This window comes from Ranitomeya imitator, chromosome 2, assembly GCF_032444005.1.
Source record: "Ranitomeya imitator isolate aRanImi1 chromosome 2, aRanImi1.pri, whole genome shotgun sequence".
Taxonomy (NCBI): domain Eukaryota; kingdom Metazoa; phylum Chordata; class Amphibia; order Anura; family Dendrobatidae; genus Ranitomeya; species Ranitomeya imitator.
Genome location: NC_091283.1, coordinates 32,033,734 through 32,047,045, shown reverse-complemented (window position 1 = coordinate 32,047,045; position 13,312 = coordinate 32,033,734). Strand labels below are relative to the sequence as shown.

The 13,312-nt window shown below is 48.3% G+C and overlaps 1 protein-coding gene across 2 annotated transcripts in view; it reads left to right on the top strand.

The window, feature by feature from the left end:
* The first annotated feature begins 10,423 nt into the window (after positions 1-10,423).
* APOM (apolipoprotein M) overlaps positions 10,424-13,312 on the top strand; it is a 31,857-nt gene continuing 28,968 nt past the window's right edge. Inside the window, exon 1 of one of the 2 annotated variants that reach the window (XM_069755437.1) lies at positions 10,424-10,592. In XM_069755437.1, the coding sequence (XP_069611538.1) occupies positions 10,479-10,592 (114 nt within the window). In that variant the 5' untranslated portion in view covers positions 10,424-10,478. The remainder of the gene's footprint in view (positions 10,593-13,312) is intronic. The other variant, XM_069755438.1, reaches the window with a different exon arrangement.

The following is a 13,312-nucleotide window of genomic DNA, read 5'->3' as shown; positions in this document are numbered from 1 at the left end:
GTCACTTCCGCCCTTAGCCCACTACTAAAAATCCGGCAGTTTATTCTTTTTATAACAGCTATTTTCACACCTATTATCTAGACTCAATCAATGACAACTTATCTATAAACTTATAGTATAGAAATATAGATATAGAGTCAGAGTTGGTCTCCTGTCGGCACCATTTGTCATTTTCTTCCGTGTTATTACTTTTTTTTTCAAGCGTTTTTTTTTTTTTTTATATTATTATTTTGGTGGTTTCACGAAAATAAATACATTTTTATGCAGCAATCTGCGCTTTTTTCATGTGATCATTTTGGGTTAAATATTGCGTATTAATTATTTTTTTGCGCAAAACAACGTCAGTGTGGTTTGTGAATTAGAACAAGCAGTCGTTTGGAATGTTTTTTTATTTACTTTTTTTAAAATATATTTTTACTTTTTTTTTCTTTAATGTTTATTTTTGATCCCCCTTGAACTAGAGCCTGTCTGTTTATTTATTTATTTATTGGTTTATTTTTTTAATTAGACAAAGAGAGCGGTTGGAATATTTTTTTATCTATTTATTTCTACTTTTTTTTTTTAACTTTAATTTTTTTTACTTTAGTCCTGATTTTTTTTAGCCCCCATACTTGAACTTAAGCCTGAATGCCTATTTTTTATTTATTTATTTTAATTGTTTCTTTGTTTTCAGACTTTTTAAATATTTCTTTTAACTTTTTTTTTTACTTTACACTTTATTTTTTACTCCCCTTACTCGAACTCGAGCCTGTATGCCTATTTTTTATTTTTGTTATTTTATGAACTGGAAAAAGGGGTCGATTGGAATATTTATTTTCCTTTTACATTTTTATTATATTTTTTGTACTTTTTTATTTATTTATTATTGTTTATCCCCCCCCCCCTAAACTTGAGTCTGTGATTGTCACTTGGACTATATACAGCAATATTCCTGTCCTTTGATAAGTGTAGACTAGCACCAAAATGGCGGCACAGGGTTTTCAGCAGGCCTCTGGCTGCTATGGGAACCTCTCAGCACCCCCACGAACAAAAACGACAGAATTGATAAAAAATTTCAACACGGAAATCTCATATATGTAACACAAATCATTTCTATAATTCATCCCATAAGGGAATTTAGTATTTAGATGCAAGATCCAGTATGCGTCCCTGAGAGCAGGTCCCTTTTGCCAATTTCCACCTCGTTTGGGTATTGTTAATATTAGCTATTTGCTCGGCAAATCTCTGAGTTTTCTAATTGTCTGCCCATATAATACATCTTACATGTGACGCATGTTATACAATACACAACATACAACATATACTAAAAATTCTCCAAACATTGGATTAATTATGCACGTATATGCAAATAAAGCTAAAAAATAAGTAGAGTAGCAACTTTATTAAGGATATAAACAAGGAGAAACCTGAGTCCATGCTGCTAGATAAAAACATACATTTTATTGAGAATAAAAAACAATCACTCCCTGAGGAAGCGAAAGAAAGCGAAACGTACGTCGGGGTCATAGGGCCGGCACGATACCACAATTACACCAATGGATATTTATTACTTCACTTATTGTCTGTGTCACTATCCTTTTGATAGTCGTCTACCTTATGTGTTACTTCATGCACTCACCTGTTTATCACCTGTGACTAGGTCACACTCCCGTGCGTTGGTGAGCATGGATGTGGAGCCATATTTGACTCTGCCATAGTAGTGTATGGACTGCTGGAGATGGACAATCTTCTTGATAGCATTAAATTAAGGACTAAATGCAGTTGAGGAGGTAACAGGCGTGATCATTATCATTAGATGAATGATGGTATGGCTTTAGTAACATCGAGAGGTGTGAGCTACTAGAAAGAAGAATAGTATTGCCTGAGACATCCTTTCTGAACAGAGATGCCTCAACTATATGTTTGAGAGGATTGCCTTTCAAAATAATGTCCAAGAAAGAAATCGGGGCAGAAGGTCTAGTAACTGCGAAACGTAAGTTTAATATGTACTGACATAGGATGAAAATCCCTCAAATGTGGATACGGGACCCTTCGAAACACGTAGGACGTCGTCTACATATCTACCAAACCATTTGATGTGAGGGAGAAATGGATTGTTATCAGTAAAAACATCATTTTCTTCCCACCATGACATACAGAGTATTGATAAAGAGGAGGAAAACATTACTTTATTTATGTATTTATTTCTACTTTTTTATTTTTTTTACTTTTATTTTTTACTTTAATGCTGATTTTTTTTAACCCCCATACTTGAACTTGAGCCTCTATACCTGTTTTTTTATTTATTTATTATTTTAATCTGTGATTTAGATAAAGAGGACGGTTGGAATTTTGTTTTCATACTTTTTTAATACACTGCTCAAAAAAATAAAGGGAACACTAAAATCCCACATCCTAGATATCACTGAACGGAATATTCCAGTTGTAAATCTTTATTCATTACATAGTGGAAAGAGGGGGGGCTGTATGGGGCGCAGCTAAAAGGAGGCCCCCACATGACTGCGTTGCCATGGGAGCAGTGCAGTAGGTTTTCTTTTAAAAATAAAGGTGTTATTGAGTAAAGGAGCCCGGGGATTGGAAGAGTAGGATTTGGGGTGGGGATTTATGCAAAAAGGGAGGTGGGGGCTTGGGAAAGTGCGGGAAAAGGGGAGATCAGTTACCTTAGACGGGCGAAGTGAGTGGACCTGCTGCCACATCCCTCTCACCATGTCTTCTGTGGACAGCCTGGTAGCTCAGCTTCGTCGGGAGGCCAGTTCCAGGAGGGCCGGATGGCTGGAGGAGCAGCTCACAGGGCTGCTCGGAGGCAGTGGGAGCCAGGACAGCGGGAGCCGGGGCAGCAGAACCAGGCGGTCTAGGCCGCCAGACAGGCTGTCCCCCGACACTACACCGCGCGGCAGGCGCAGGCCGCGGAGCCCCTCCAGGGACCCTGCGGGGGCTGGGGGACGCGGCCGATCCACCTTGCCCGCCCCCTCCCCCGGCAGGAATCCACCTGGCGGCCCTGCCGGCGCGAGGCGGCGCGGTGCTGGGCGAGCGGTGCAGACGCGGCAGGACGCCGGCGCTGCACAGGATGTCAGGGCCGCACTTCCGGTGCGGCCTAGCAGAGGGCGCGGCGGCGCCGCAGCACCGATAGCAGCAGCTTCTACCCGCCGGGGAGCACCTCCCGCGGTGGCGGCAACACGAGCAGGGGGACGGGGAAGGAGCCCAGCGGCGGCGGCAGCATCCACCAGGCAGGAGCCGGGGAGTATCGCGGCGGGCGCAATTGCGGCGGGGGCACCCGGATCCCATCCCGCCAGTGCACCTGGCTCTGCGACAGGACGGCAGAGCAGACTATCGGGCAGGACAGCGGCGGCATCACGGCAAGGAGCGGGTCGCGGTCGGGCCGCAGGAGCGGCGTCCAGAGGAGACAGTCCAGCGGCTGGAGGCAGAGGAATCACGGAGCCGGACAGATCCAGATCCAGCAGGAGGTCGAGGGACCGGTCGCCTTCGCCAGTCTCGGTCCCCCCTGGTGACGTGGAGGCCAGGGGCGCGGGCCTGGGGCAGATGAGCGGCAGCGATGATTCCGGGAACGAACATCGCGACGAAATGGACCAGCAGGATTCAGGAAGCACGGCTGGTGGGGACACAGCACCTGCGCAGCCACGTGAGTACATGTCCAGTCTTTCCCCAGTGCCGGGTGTTTCGGGTGTGGTGGAGCGGGGTGGGGGCTGTAATGAGGTCCCGGGGGTCAGAGAACTTCTAGCGGGTATGTCGCAGATTGTGCGTAGATTGGATGGGGGCGGGGGTAGCTCAGTTGCTAACAGTGTGGGATCGTCGCCCGCTGGTGCCTGGGTGTCAGTTGCCGGGGGCGTAGCAGGGGGTTCGAACGAGATTGCGAGCTCGGGTAGCGGGACACCTGTTTCTGTGGCGGGGGTGTCGGTGTCGGTACAAACGGAAACGGGAAAAGGTGATACCGTTAAGTTAGACGACAGGGCAAAAGGCGAGGTATATGTGTGTTTTGAGGGTCCGCTGGGGGCCCATTTGAAGAAAGAAGTCAAGGAAAAGATTTGGAAAGATGAATACGTAGAGATTTTCTCTCTCCTTCCTTTAGAAAAATTTAACTTGGATAAAGGAAAGAAAGACGACAGCAAAAAGGAAGAGGAAGAAAAGAGGCGTTGGCGCCTTATTCCTCAGACGTTCGTTAACTGGCAGCAGGCCTTTGCCATTCTAGCGAGTGTTATAGGGGAGAAATTCCCCGAGAATTGCTCGGGCCTGTTTTGTTATTTGGATGCTATTGGTGAAGCGCATCGTACCTACGGGGGCCAGGCTTGGCTGAGATACGATGAACAGTTCAGGCAGCGAAAAGCAGTGAGGCCGGAGATAAGGTGGGACCAAAAAGACATCGGGTTGTGGCTGAAGGTGATGGCTCCGGTGCGTTATGGGCAGTCCTTTCAGGGGGGAGGGGGGGTAGCAGTCAGCAGTCAGGACAAAGTGGAGGACATGGGTCTCAGGGTTCAAAGGAAAAATCTGGGACATGCTGGCAGTTTAATGAGGGCCAGTGCAAGTATGGCACCACTTGTAAATTTAAACACGTGTGCTCCCATTGCAACGGGGCCTCTCACGGAGCCGCTAAGTGTTTCAAGAAATCACGTGGTAAGCCATCAGTGGGTGGCGGTCAAGGGGGTGACTCCGGTGAGGGTTCAAAAGATGGCCCCCTATCTAAGTAGATACCCGGATGTTAAAAAGGCGGAGGTTATTAGGGACGGTTTTCTTGAGGGGTTTAAGATCCCTCACCCGATGTATGTTGTTCCTTTTTCTACAAAAAAATTGAGATCAGCTGGCTTGCATGTGGAGGTGGTTTCGGCTAAATTGGCAAAAGAGGTTGAGCTGGGAAGAATGGCGGGGCCTTTTAGTTCGTTGCCCATGGCGGGTGTAATTGTTTCCCCGCTTGGGGTGGTGCCCAAGAAGGAGCCGAACAAGTTCCGGCTAATTCAGCATCTTTCATATCCCAAAGGATCCTCGGTTAATGACGGGATTGCGGAGGAGTTGTGCTCCGTTGTTTACACATCGTTTGATGCGGCTGTTCGGTGGGTGCGAATGTACGGGCCTGGAGCATTGCTGGCAAAAACGGACATCGAGTCGGCATTTAGGCTCTTGCCGGTGCACCCGCAGAGCATTCCTTTGTTAGGTTGTTGGTGGGAGGGTGGTTTTTACTTGGATAGGTGTTTGCCTATGGGATGTTCGATTTCCTGTGCATTGTTTGAGACTTTCAGTACCTTTTTAGAGTGGGTAGTGAGAGATGTATCGGCCGTTCCTTCTGTCATTCACTATTTGGATGATTTTTTGTTTGTTGGTCCACCGGATTCAGCAGTGTGCTGTCATTTACTTGGGACCATGGAATGGGTGGCCGGACAGTTTGGTGTTCCTTTGGCACAGGGAAAAACGGAGGGCCCCTGCACGGTCTTGAGTTTCTTAGGGATTCTCATTGATTCTGAGAAAATGGAGTGTAGGTTGCCTGATGATAAGTTGGAGTTGCTTAAGCGAGAGGTGAGTCGGATTGGAAAATTGCGGAAGACTTCATTGAAGGAGTTGCAGTCGCTGCTGGGCCGCCTGAATTTTGCTTGTCGTATTATGCCAATGGGCAGGATATTTTGCCGCAGATTGTCCAGGGCGACGGCTGGAGTTCGGTCGGCTCATCATTTTATTCGTTTGGGTAGAGAGCATAAGGAGGACCTTCTTGTTTGGCAACGTTTTTTGGAAGGCTATAATGGCAGGTCGCTTATTCAGCAGGAGGATCTGAATGCTTTTGATTGCGAGATCTACACAGACGCAGCAGGTGGAGTTGGTTATGGGGCCTACTGTGGAGGAAAATGGAGCGTCGGGGTGTGGCCAGAGGATTGGCGAAAGAAGGGGCTCACCAAGAATTTGGCATTGTTGGAGTTGTTCCCGATTGTGGTGTCAGTGTTTGTTTGGGGTGACAGCTTTCGTGATCGGCGAGTACGTTTCCATTGCGATAACTCGAGCGTGGTGGCCGTGATTAACAGCTTATCTTCTTCTTCCCCTCCAGTAATTAGGTTGGTCAGGGAGTTGGTACTGAGATGCTTGGAGTTGAATGCATGGATTACGGCGGTGCACGTGCCAGGAGTTCAGAACAATATAGCTGATGCTTTGTCTCGTTTGCAGTGGGACCGATTCCGGGATTTGGCTCCAGATTCGGAGGCGGCAGGAGCAGCATGTCCTTTGCATCTGTGGCAGGTGGTTACGGAAGGGGAGGCCGATTGATCCAAGCCTCGGTGTCAAACAGGACATGGTCAGATTATGCGGCGTCATGGGCCATGTGGGAAAGTTGGTTGTTTCAATGCGGCTCGGCTGAGTCAGATAGCGACAGGGCAATGGCGTTATTGGCACTGGTAGGTAAGGTCGTGGAGTGGGGTTAGTCCGTGTCTAGGTTAAACAAGTTTATAGCAGGTTTGGCTTTTGGTTTTCAGTTGCAAGGATTGAGGGACGTCACAAAGGACTTTGTTATACGGCAGGCGTTGAAAGGTTTTCGTAAGGGTAATTCGACTTTTGATAAGCGCAGGCCCATTTCTTTTGGGTTGTTGCAGCGGTTAGGGGAGGCCTTGGGCGTAATTTGTTCATCTCAGTTTGAGGTGGTACTGTTTCAATTGGCCTTTTCTCTAGCGTTTTTTGGTGCTTTGCGTCTGGGTGAATTGGTTTCCCCGAGCAAGGACAGGTCAGGTGGTCTTTTGGCGCAAGATGTGGTTTTTTGGGAAGGGGGAGTTGCCTTTTGGATAAGGCGTTCAAAGACGGATCAGCTAGGTAGGGGAAAGAAAGTAGTGCTAGGAAGGGTGGCGGGTAGCGGGATGTGTCCGCAACGCTGCTTAGAGGCATATTGGAATTTGTCATCAGTCAGGTCAGGCCCTCTGTTGCAACACCAAGAGGGGGATTTCTTGTCACGTTTCCAGTTTGTAGCCATTTTGAAGAAGGGCTTGGGTTTGCTGGGTGTTAACCCGGAAAATTTCGGCTCGCATTCTTTTAGGATTGGGGCCGCATCTGAGGCCGATGGTTTGGGCCTTGGGCCGGAGGTGATCAAGAAAATAGGCAGATGGAGTTCTAATCGTTACCTGTCTTATGTGCGGCATTAAATCAACAATGCGGGGTGAAGAGGGACGTCTTTGCGGATTGTTAATTATGGTTGTGTTTTTCAGGTCGTACCCCTCTTTTGGCGTGGATTGTCGGACACTCTTTCGTTTATTGGGGCGCCCTCCGGGCCGATGCGCGCGCGAATGGTAGGCAACTGGGTTTCGGCCGAGAGGCAGTGATCATCCGTTGGATGGGGACTCGTGGTATGTCGTGGCGTAGTTTTTTGCCGGAATTCTCCCGCGCCACCCGTCTGGATCGCCCTCCGGATATTTTAGTGGTTCACTTGGGGGGTAATGATTTGGGGGCAAAACCCGTGAGGGAACTCATTCGGGATATCCGTTATGACTTGTTGAGGCTGTGGGTATCTTTTCCCGGTATGCTGACTGTGTGGTCAGACATTGTGCCGCGGAAGACGTGGCGGGAGGCCCGTTCCCATAAAGGGATTAACAGAGCCAGGGTAAAATTGAACAGGATGGTGGCGAGTTTTGTGTCCCGGAATGGGGGTATTGCCATGAGGCATTTCGAGCTGGAGGCCGGGGTCGGTAATTTTTGGAGGGATGATGGAGTGCATCTTAACGAGATCGGGATGGATTTATGGGCGCTCGGTCTACAGGAAGGAGTTGAAAGAGCTTTGGCGGTGGTGGGGCACTCACGAGCCTGAGGTGGTCAGGGCTGTTCGTGTGTGGCGGGGGGTGGGGTTCTTGGAGTTGGTGATGATGCTGATAGGGTTGATCTGGCTTTTGGTACGGGCTCTGGACGGGGTGTTTACCTCGGGAGCTTTGTGGTTGGTTTGCCCGAAATGGGTTACATGGTGCCCTCGAGCTGGTGGTTACGGCTGAGGGTAAATACGTGTTTTTTGTAAAAATTTTGGGTAGGCTCTCTGCCTATTATGAGCCAGATTTTTTAGCTCCAAGAGCCCCCCCCTCGAGGTTTTATATATTTACTGTTTACATGTTGTTATTTATGTATTTGTTTGTTAATAAAATGGCCGCTGTGGCCAAATTATCCAAAAAGAAATTAACGTGGTGGTGTGTTTTCCTGGGTAATAGATGGAGGGGTTAAGAGGGGCAAGGTAGTTGGGGGTGGGGGATGCTTTACGGAAAGGATCCTTTATTGGCCATACGCGGTCATGTGTTGAGAACAATAAAACATAAAAATGATCAACGTAAATCACAACTAATATCCCACGGAGGTCTGGAGTTGGAATGATTCTCAAAATCAAAGTGGAAAATGAAGTTACAGGCTCAGTGGAAATGCTTCAAGACAAGGAAATGATGCTCAGTAGTGTGTGTGGCCTCCACGTCCCTGTATGACCTCCGTACAATGCCTGGGCATGCTCCTGATGATGCGGCGGATGGTCTCCTGAGGGATCTCCTCTCAGACCTGGACTAATGCATCCGCCAACTCCTGGACTGTCTGTGGTGCAATGTGACATTGGTGAATGGTGCGAGACACGATGTCCCAGATGTGCTCAATCGGATTCAGGTCTGGGGAACGGGCGGGCCAGTCCATAGCTTCAATGCCTTCATCTTGCAGGAACTGCTGACACACTCCAGCCACATGAGGTCTGGCATTGTCCTGTATTAGGAGGAACCCAGGGCTATCCGCACCAGCATATGGTCTCACAATGGGTCTGAGGGTCTGAGGATCTCATCTCGGTACCTAATGGCAGTCAGGCTACCTCTGGCGAGCACATGGAGGGCTGTGCGGCCCTCCAAAGAAATGCCACCCCACACCATTACTGACCCACTGCCAAACCGGTCATGCTGAATGATGTTGCAGGCAGCAGATCGCTCTCCACGGCGTCTCCAGACTCTGTCACGTCTGTCACGTGCTCAGTGTGAACCTGCTTTCATCTGTGAAGAGCACAGGGCGCCATTGGCAAATTTGCCAATCCTGGTGTTCTGTGGCAAATGCCAATCGTCCTGCAAGGTGTGAGCACAACCCCCATCTGTGGACGTCGGGCACTCAGGCCATCCTCATGGAGTCAGTTTTTAACCGTTTGTGCAGACACATGCACATTTGTGGCCTGCTGGAGGTCATTTTGCAGGACTCTGGCAGTGCTCCTCCTGTTCCCGTTGCACAAAGGCTGAGGTAGCGGTCCTGCTGCTGGGTTGTTGCCCTCCTATGGCCCCCTCCACGTCTCCTGGTGTACTGGCCTGTCTCCTGCCTCTGGACACTACGCTGACAGACAGCAAACCTTCTTGCCACAGCTCGCATTGATGTGCCATCCTGGATGAGCTGCACTACCTGAGCCACTTGTGTGGGTTGTAGAGCCGGTCTCATGCTACCACAAGTGTGAAAGCACAACCAACATTCAAAAGTGACCAAAACATCAACCATAAAGTATTGGTACTGAGATGTGGTCTGTGGTCCCCACCTGCAGAACCACTCCTTTATTGAGGGTGTCTTGATAATTACCAATAATTGCCAATAATTTCCATCTGTTTTCTATTCAATTTGCACAGCAGCATGTGAAATCGATTGTCAAACAGTGTTGCTTCCTAAGTGGACAATTTGATTTCACAGAAGTTTGATTTACTTGGAGTTAGATTCTGTTGTTTACGTGTTCCCTTTATTTTTTTGAGCAGTGTATATTATGAACTAGAAAAAGGATCGACTGAAATATTTATATATATATATATTTATTACTTTTTATTGTTTAGCCCCCATACCTGAACTCCTTTGATAGGAATGAAACCTGGCATCAAGATGGCATCATCAGGGCTTTCAGCAGGCCTCTGGCTGCCACGGCAACCACTCAGCACCCCACGATCATGTCACAAGGGGGTCTATTGAGTCTAGGCCGCATTTGACTCATGAAATGCCCCTGTTAGAGATTGACAGTGGCATTTAAGGGGTTAAATAGCAGCAATCAGAGCTTAGTATAATGGCTGCTATTAGCAATAGGTGCTGGCTGTATGACACAGCCGCCTCCTGCCCAGTATGGAGTGGGCTCAGCTCCGTGCACCCACATCCACTGCATGATGTAATAGTGTGTCATAGAGCGTGAAGGGGTTAAAAGAGTTCTGGAGGCCCATTATGGCCATGTTTTTGTTGCTAAGCAACAGTCCACCTATTCGGGCCTTTGGCCACCATTATGCTTCTTTATTACGGGCTCTCATTATCTTTCTCATTAAGATATTGGGCATGTCGGCCTACTCTGTAAACTGACCATCGGCCGGGAGTTAATGATTGACGGACGCAGAGAACAAGGGTCTGCCAGTGGGCAAAAATAAACAAAAAAAGTGAAAAAGGAGCAAGGTCCCGAGAGATAAGAGGCCGGGAGAAGGCGGACAGAAGAGACATACAGTCCCCGGAGCAGTCACACATTACTGACTGACAGAGACGCTCCAGAAATGATCGTCAGCGCATGGCGGTATTTCCTCTACTTTTATGGACTCATCTTCGACTCCAAACCTCGTTGTGACAGGAACGACCAACTGTCGGCGTCACGCATCAACAGGACAGAGGTAACCAAATGGTCGTGGAGGCTTCGATCCAGGAGCATCATTGAAAGTGGTGTTCCTATCATAGAGTGTTAGGCCGGATGGGTTTATTATTATTATTTATTATTATAGCGCCATTTATTCCATGGCGCTTTACATGTAAGGAGGGGTATACATAATAAAACAAGTACAATAATCTTGAACAATACAAGTCCTAACTGGTACAGGAGGAGAGAGGACCCTGCTCGCGAGGGCTCTTTCTTGTTTGATGCATGGACCGACTACGGGTCTCCTGACACGAATTTAACAGCCTTGTACTTTCGAGGTCTGATGCAAGGACTGGCCGCGGGTCTCCTTACACGAACTTAACAGCATTCTACTTTCGCTGTCCAATGCACGGACCGGCCACGAGTCTCCTGACACAAACGTGACAGCCTCATACTTTCGCGGTCTGATGCACAGACCAGTCGCAAGTCTCCTGACACAAACGTGACAACCTCATATTTTCGCGGTCTGATGCACGGACTGGCCGCGGGTCTCCTGACACGAACTTAACAGCCTCGTACTTTCGCTGTCCAATGCACAGACCGACCGAGGGTCTCCTGACACGAATGTGTCAGCCTCATACATCTTATGGTCTTATGCATGAACTGGCCATGTGTCTCCTGACAATAACTTGACAGCCTCATACCTTCGCGGCCTGATGCACGGACTGGCCATGGGTCTCCTGATATGTACTTGACAGCCTCATACATTCGTGGTCTGATGCATGAACTGGCCGTGGGTCTCCTGACACTAACTTCACAGCCTTATACTTTTGCTGTCTGATGCACAGACCGGTCAGAGGTCTCCTGACGTGAACTTGACAGCCTCATACCTTCGCGGCCTGATGCATGGACTGGCCATGGGTCTCCTGATATGTACTTGACAGCCTCATACTTTCGCGGTCCAACGCATGGACCGTCCAAGAGTCATCTGACCTGAACTTGACAGCCTCACACTTTCGCGGTGTGATGCACGGACTGACCGAGGGTCTCCTGACACAAACGTGACAGCCTCATACATTCATGGTCTGATGCACGGACTGGCCATGGGTCTCCTGATATGTACTTGACAGCCTCATACATTCGTGGTCTGATGCACGGACTGGCCATGGGTCTCCTGATATGTACTTGACAGCCTCATACATTCGTGGTCTGATGCATGAACTGGCCGTGGGTCTCCTGACACTAACTTCACAGCCTTATACTTTTGCTGTCTGATGCACAGACCAGTCAGAGGTCTCCTGACATGAACCTGACAGCCTCATACCTTTGCGGCCTGATGCATGGACTGGTCAGGGGTCTCCTGATATGTTCTTCACAGCCTCACACTTTCGCGGTCCAATGCATGGACCGTCCATAAGTCGTCTGACCTGACTTGACAGCCTCAAACTTTCATGGTGTGATGCACGGACAGACCGCAGGTCTCCTGACACAAACGTGACAGCCTCACATTTTCGCGGTGTTATGAATGGACCGACCGTGGGTCTCCTGACACTATCTTGTCGTCTTCTTATGAGGTTGTCAAGCTCAGGTCAGGAGACCCGTGGCCGGTCAATACAACAAACCCTGACACACGCATGTATGCATCTAGCCTTTAAGCACGGGCTGATCACAACATTGCGATCTGTGGGGGTCTGACCCTTCAGCTGTTTCCCCCTTCACAGCAGCGCTCCTGAACATTCTCTGTGCAGGAAATGAACGCAGCGGCCCGACCAGCTCTGTGGCCCCTAGAGATCTACGTCAGATCCGACACTCTAGGATGCGCCGTCATTTACTGTGATCGGAAATTCAAAATGATCTTGTGGTATCGCCATAAATACTCATGAAGAGGAGATGTCCATAATTTTGGACCACCACTGATTTTCAGATATAAAGAACACCCGTCACATAAATATATAATATTCTATTCATGATGTAAATGCCGCCGTTCTCCTGAATCCGGCGATGTTTTTCTTTTCTTCCTGCGCACCTCCGTTCCTGAGATATGGCCTCTTCTTCCCCTGTCTAAAAATGTAGTCAGTTTAGGCAAATGGGCGTGGTTTTCAATTCTTCCTTAGGATGACGCCCACTTGGATAACGAGAGGGAAGAAGAGGCCATATCTCAGGAACAGAGAGGCGCAGGACGAAAAGAAAGACATCGCCGGATTCAGGAGAACGGCGGCATTAACCCCAGGCAAAAAAAAAAAATATGTGACCCATAGAGGTCAAAAGAGGGGTAATATTTTTGTAATAAAATATATCACCATTCAGAGTATCTGGGGCTCTGTAATATGGAAACATGGGGCGTCTATGTGCCGCCATATTGGTTTTGGGCTCAAAGAAGAATGTATGTATGACTATGGCGACTACAGGGGTGTATAGCACTTTACATTTCAAAGGGTTTTCCATAGGTAGGAAATCCAGTGGGGGCAAGGGCTCATTCCCAATCTCCCAGGCTTTTTTTTCCAATCTACGGTGTTTTTCTATATGGCAATATTTGTCTAGTGAGGCCCATAAGATTTCCGCTTACTAAGCACACAGACACCCACACATGTCAATAGGAGCCGGGGGTCAAATTACAAGAAGATTCAACTTTCTGCAGCTTGAGAAGAAAAAAACTGTAGAGACCTTCTAAGTAAGCTGTAGTTGACCCCTAAAAGGTAGGCCCAGGCCCGTCACTTATAGTTGAGGCCCCTTCATGTTAAAGGGATTGTCCACTTT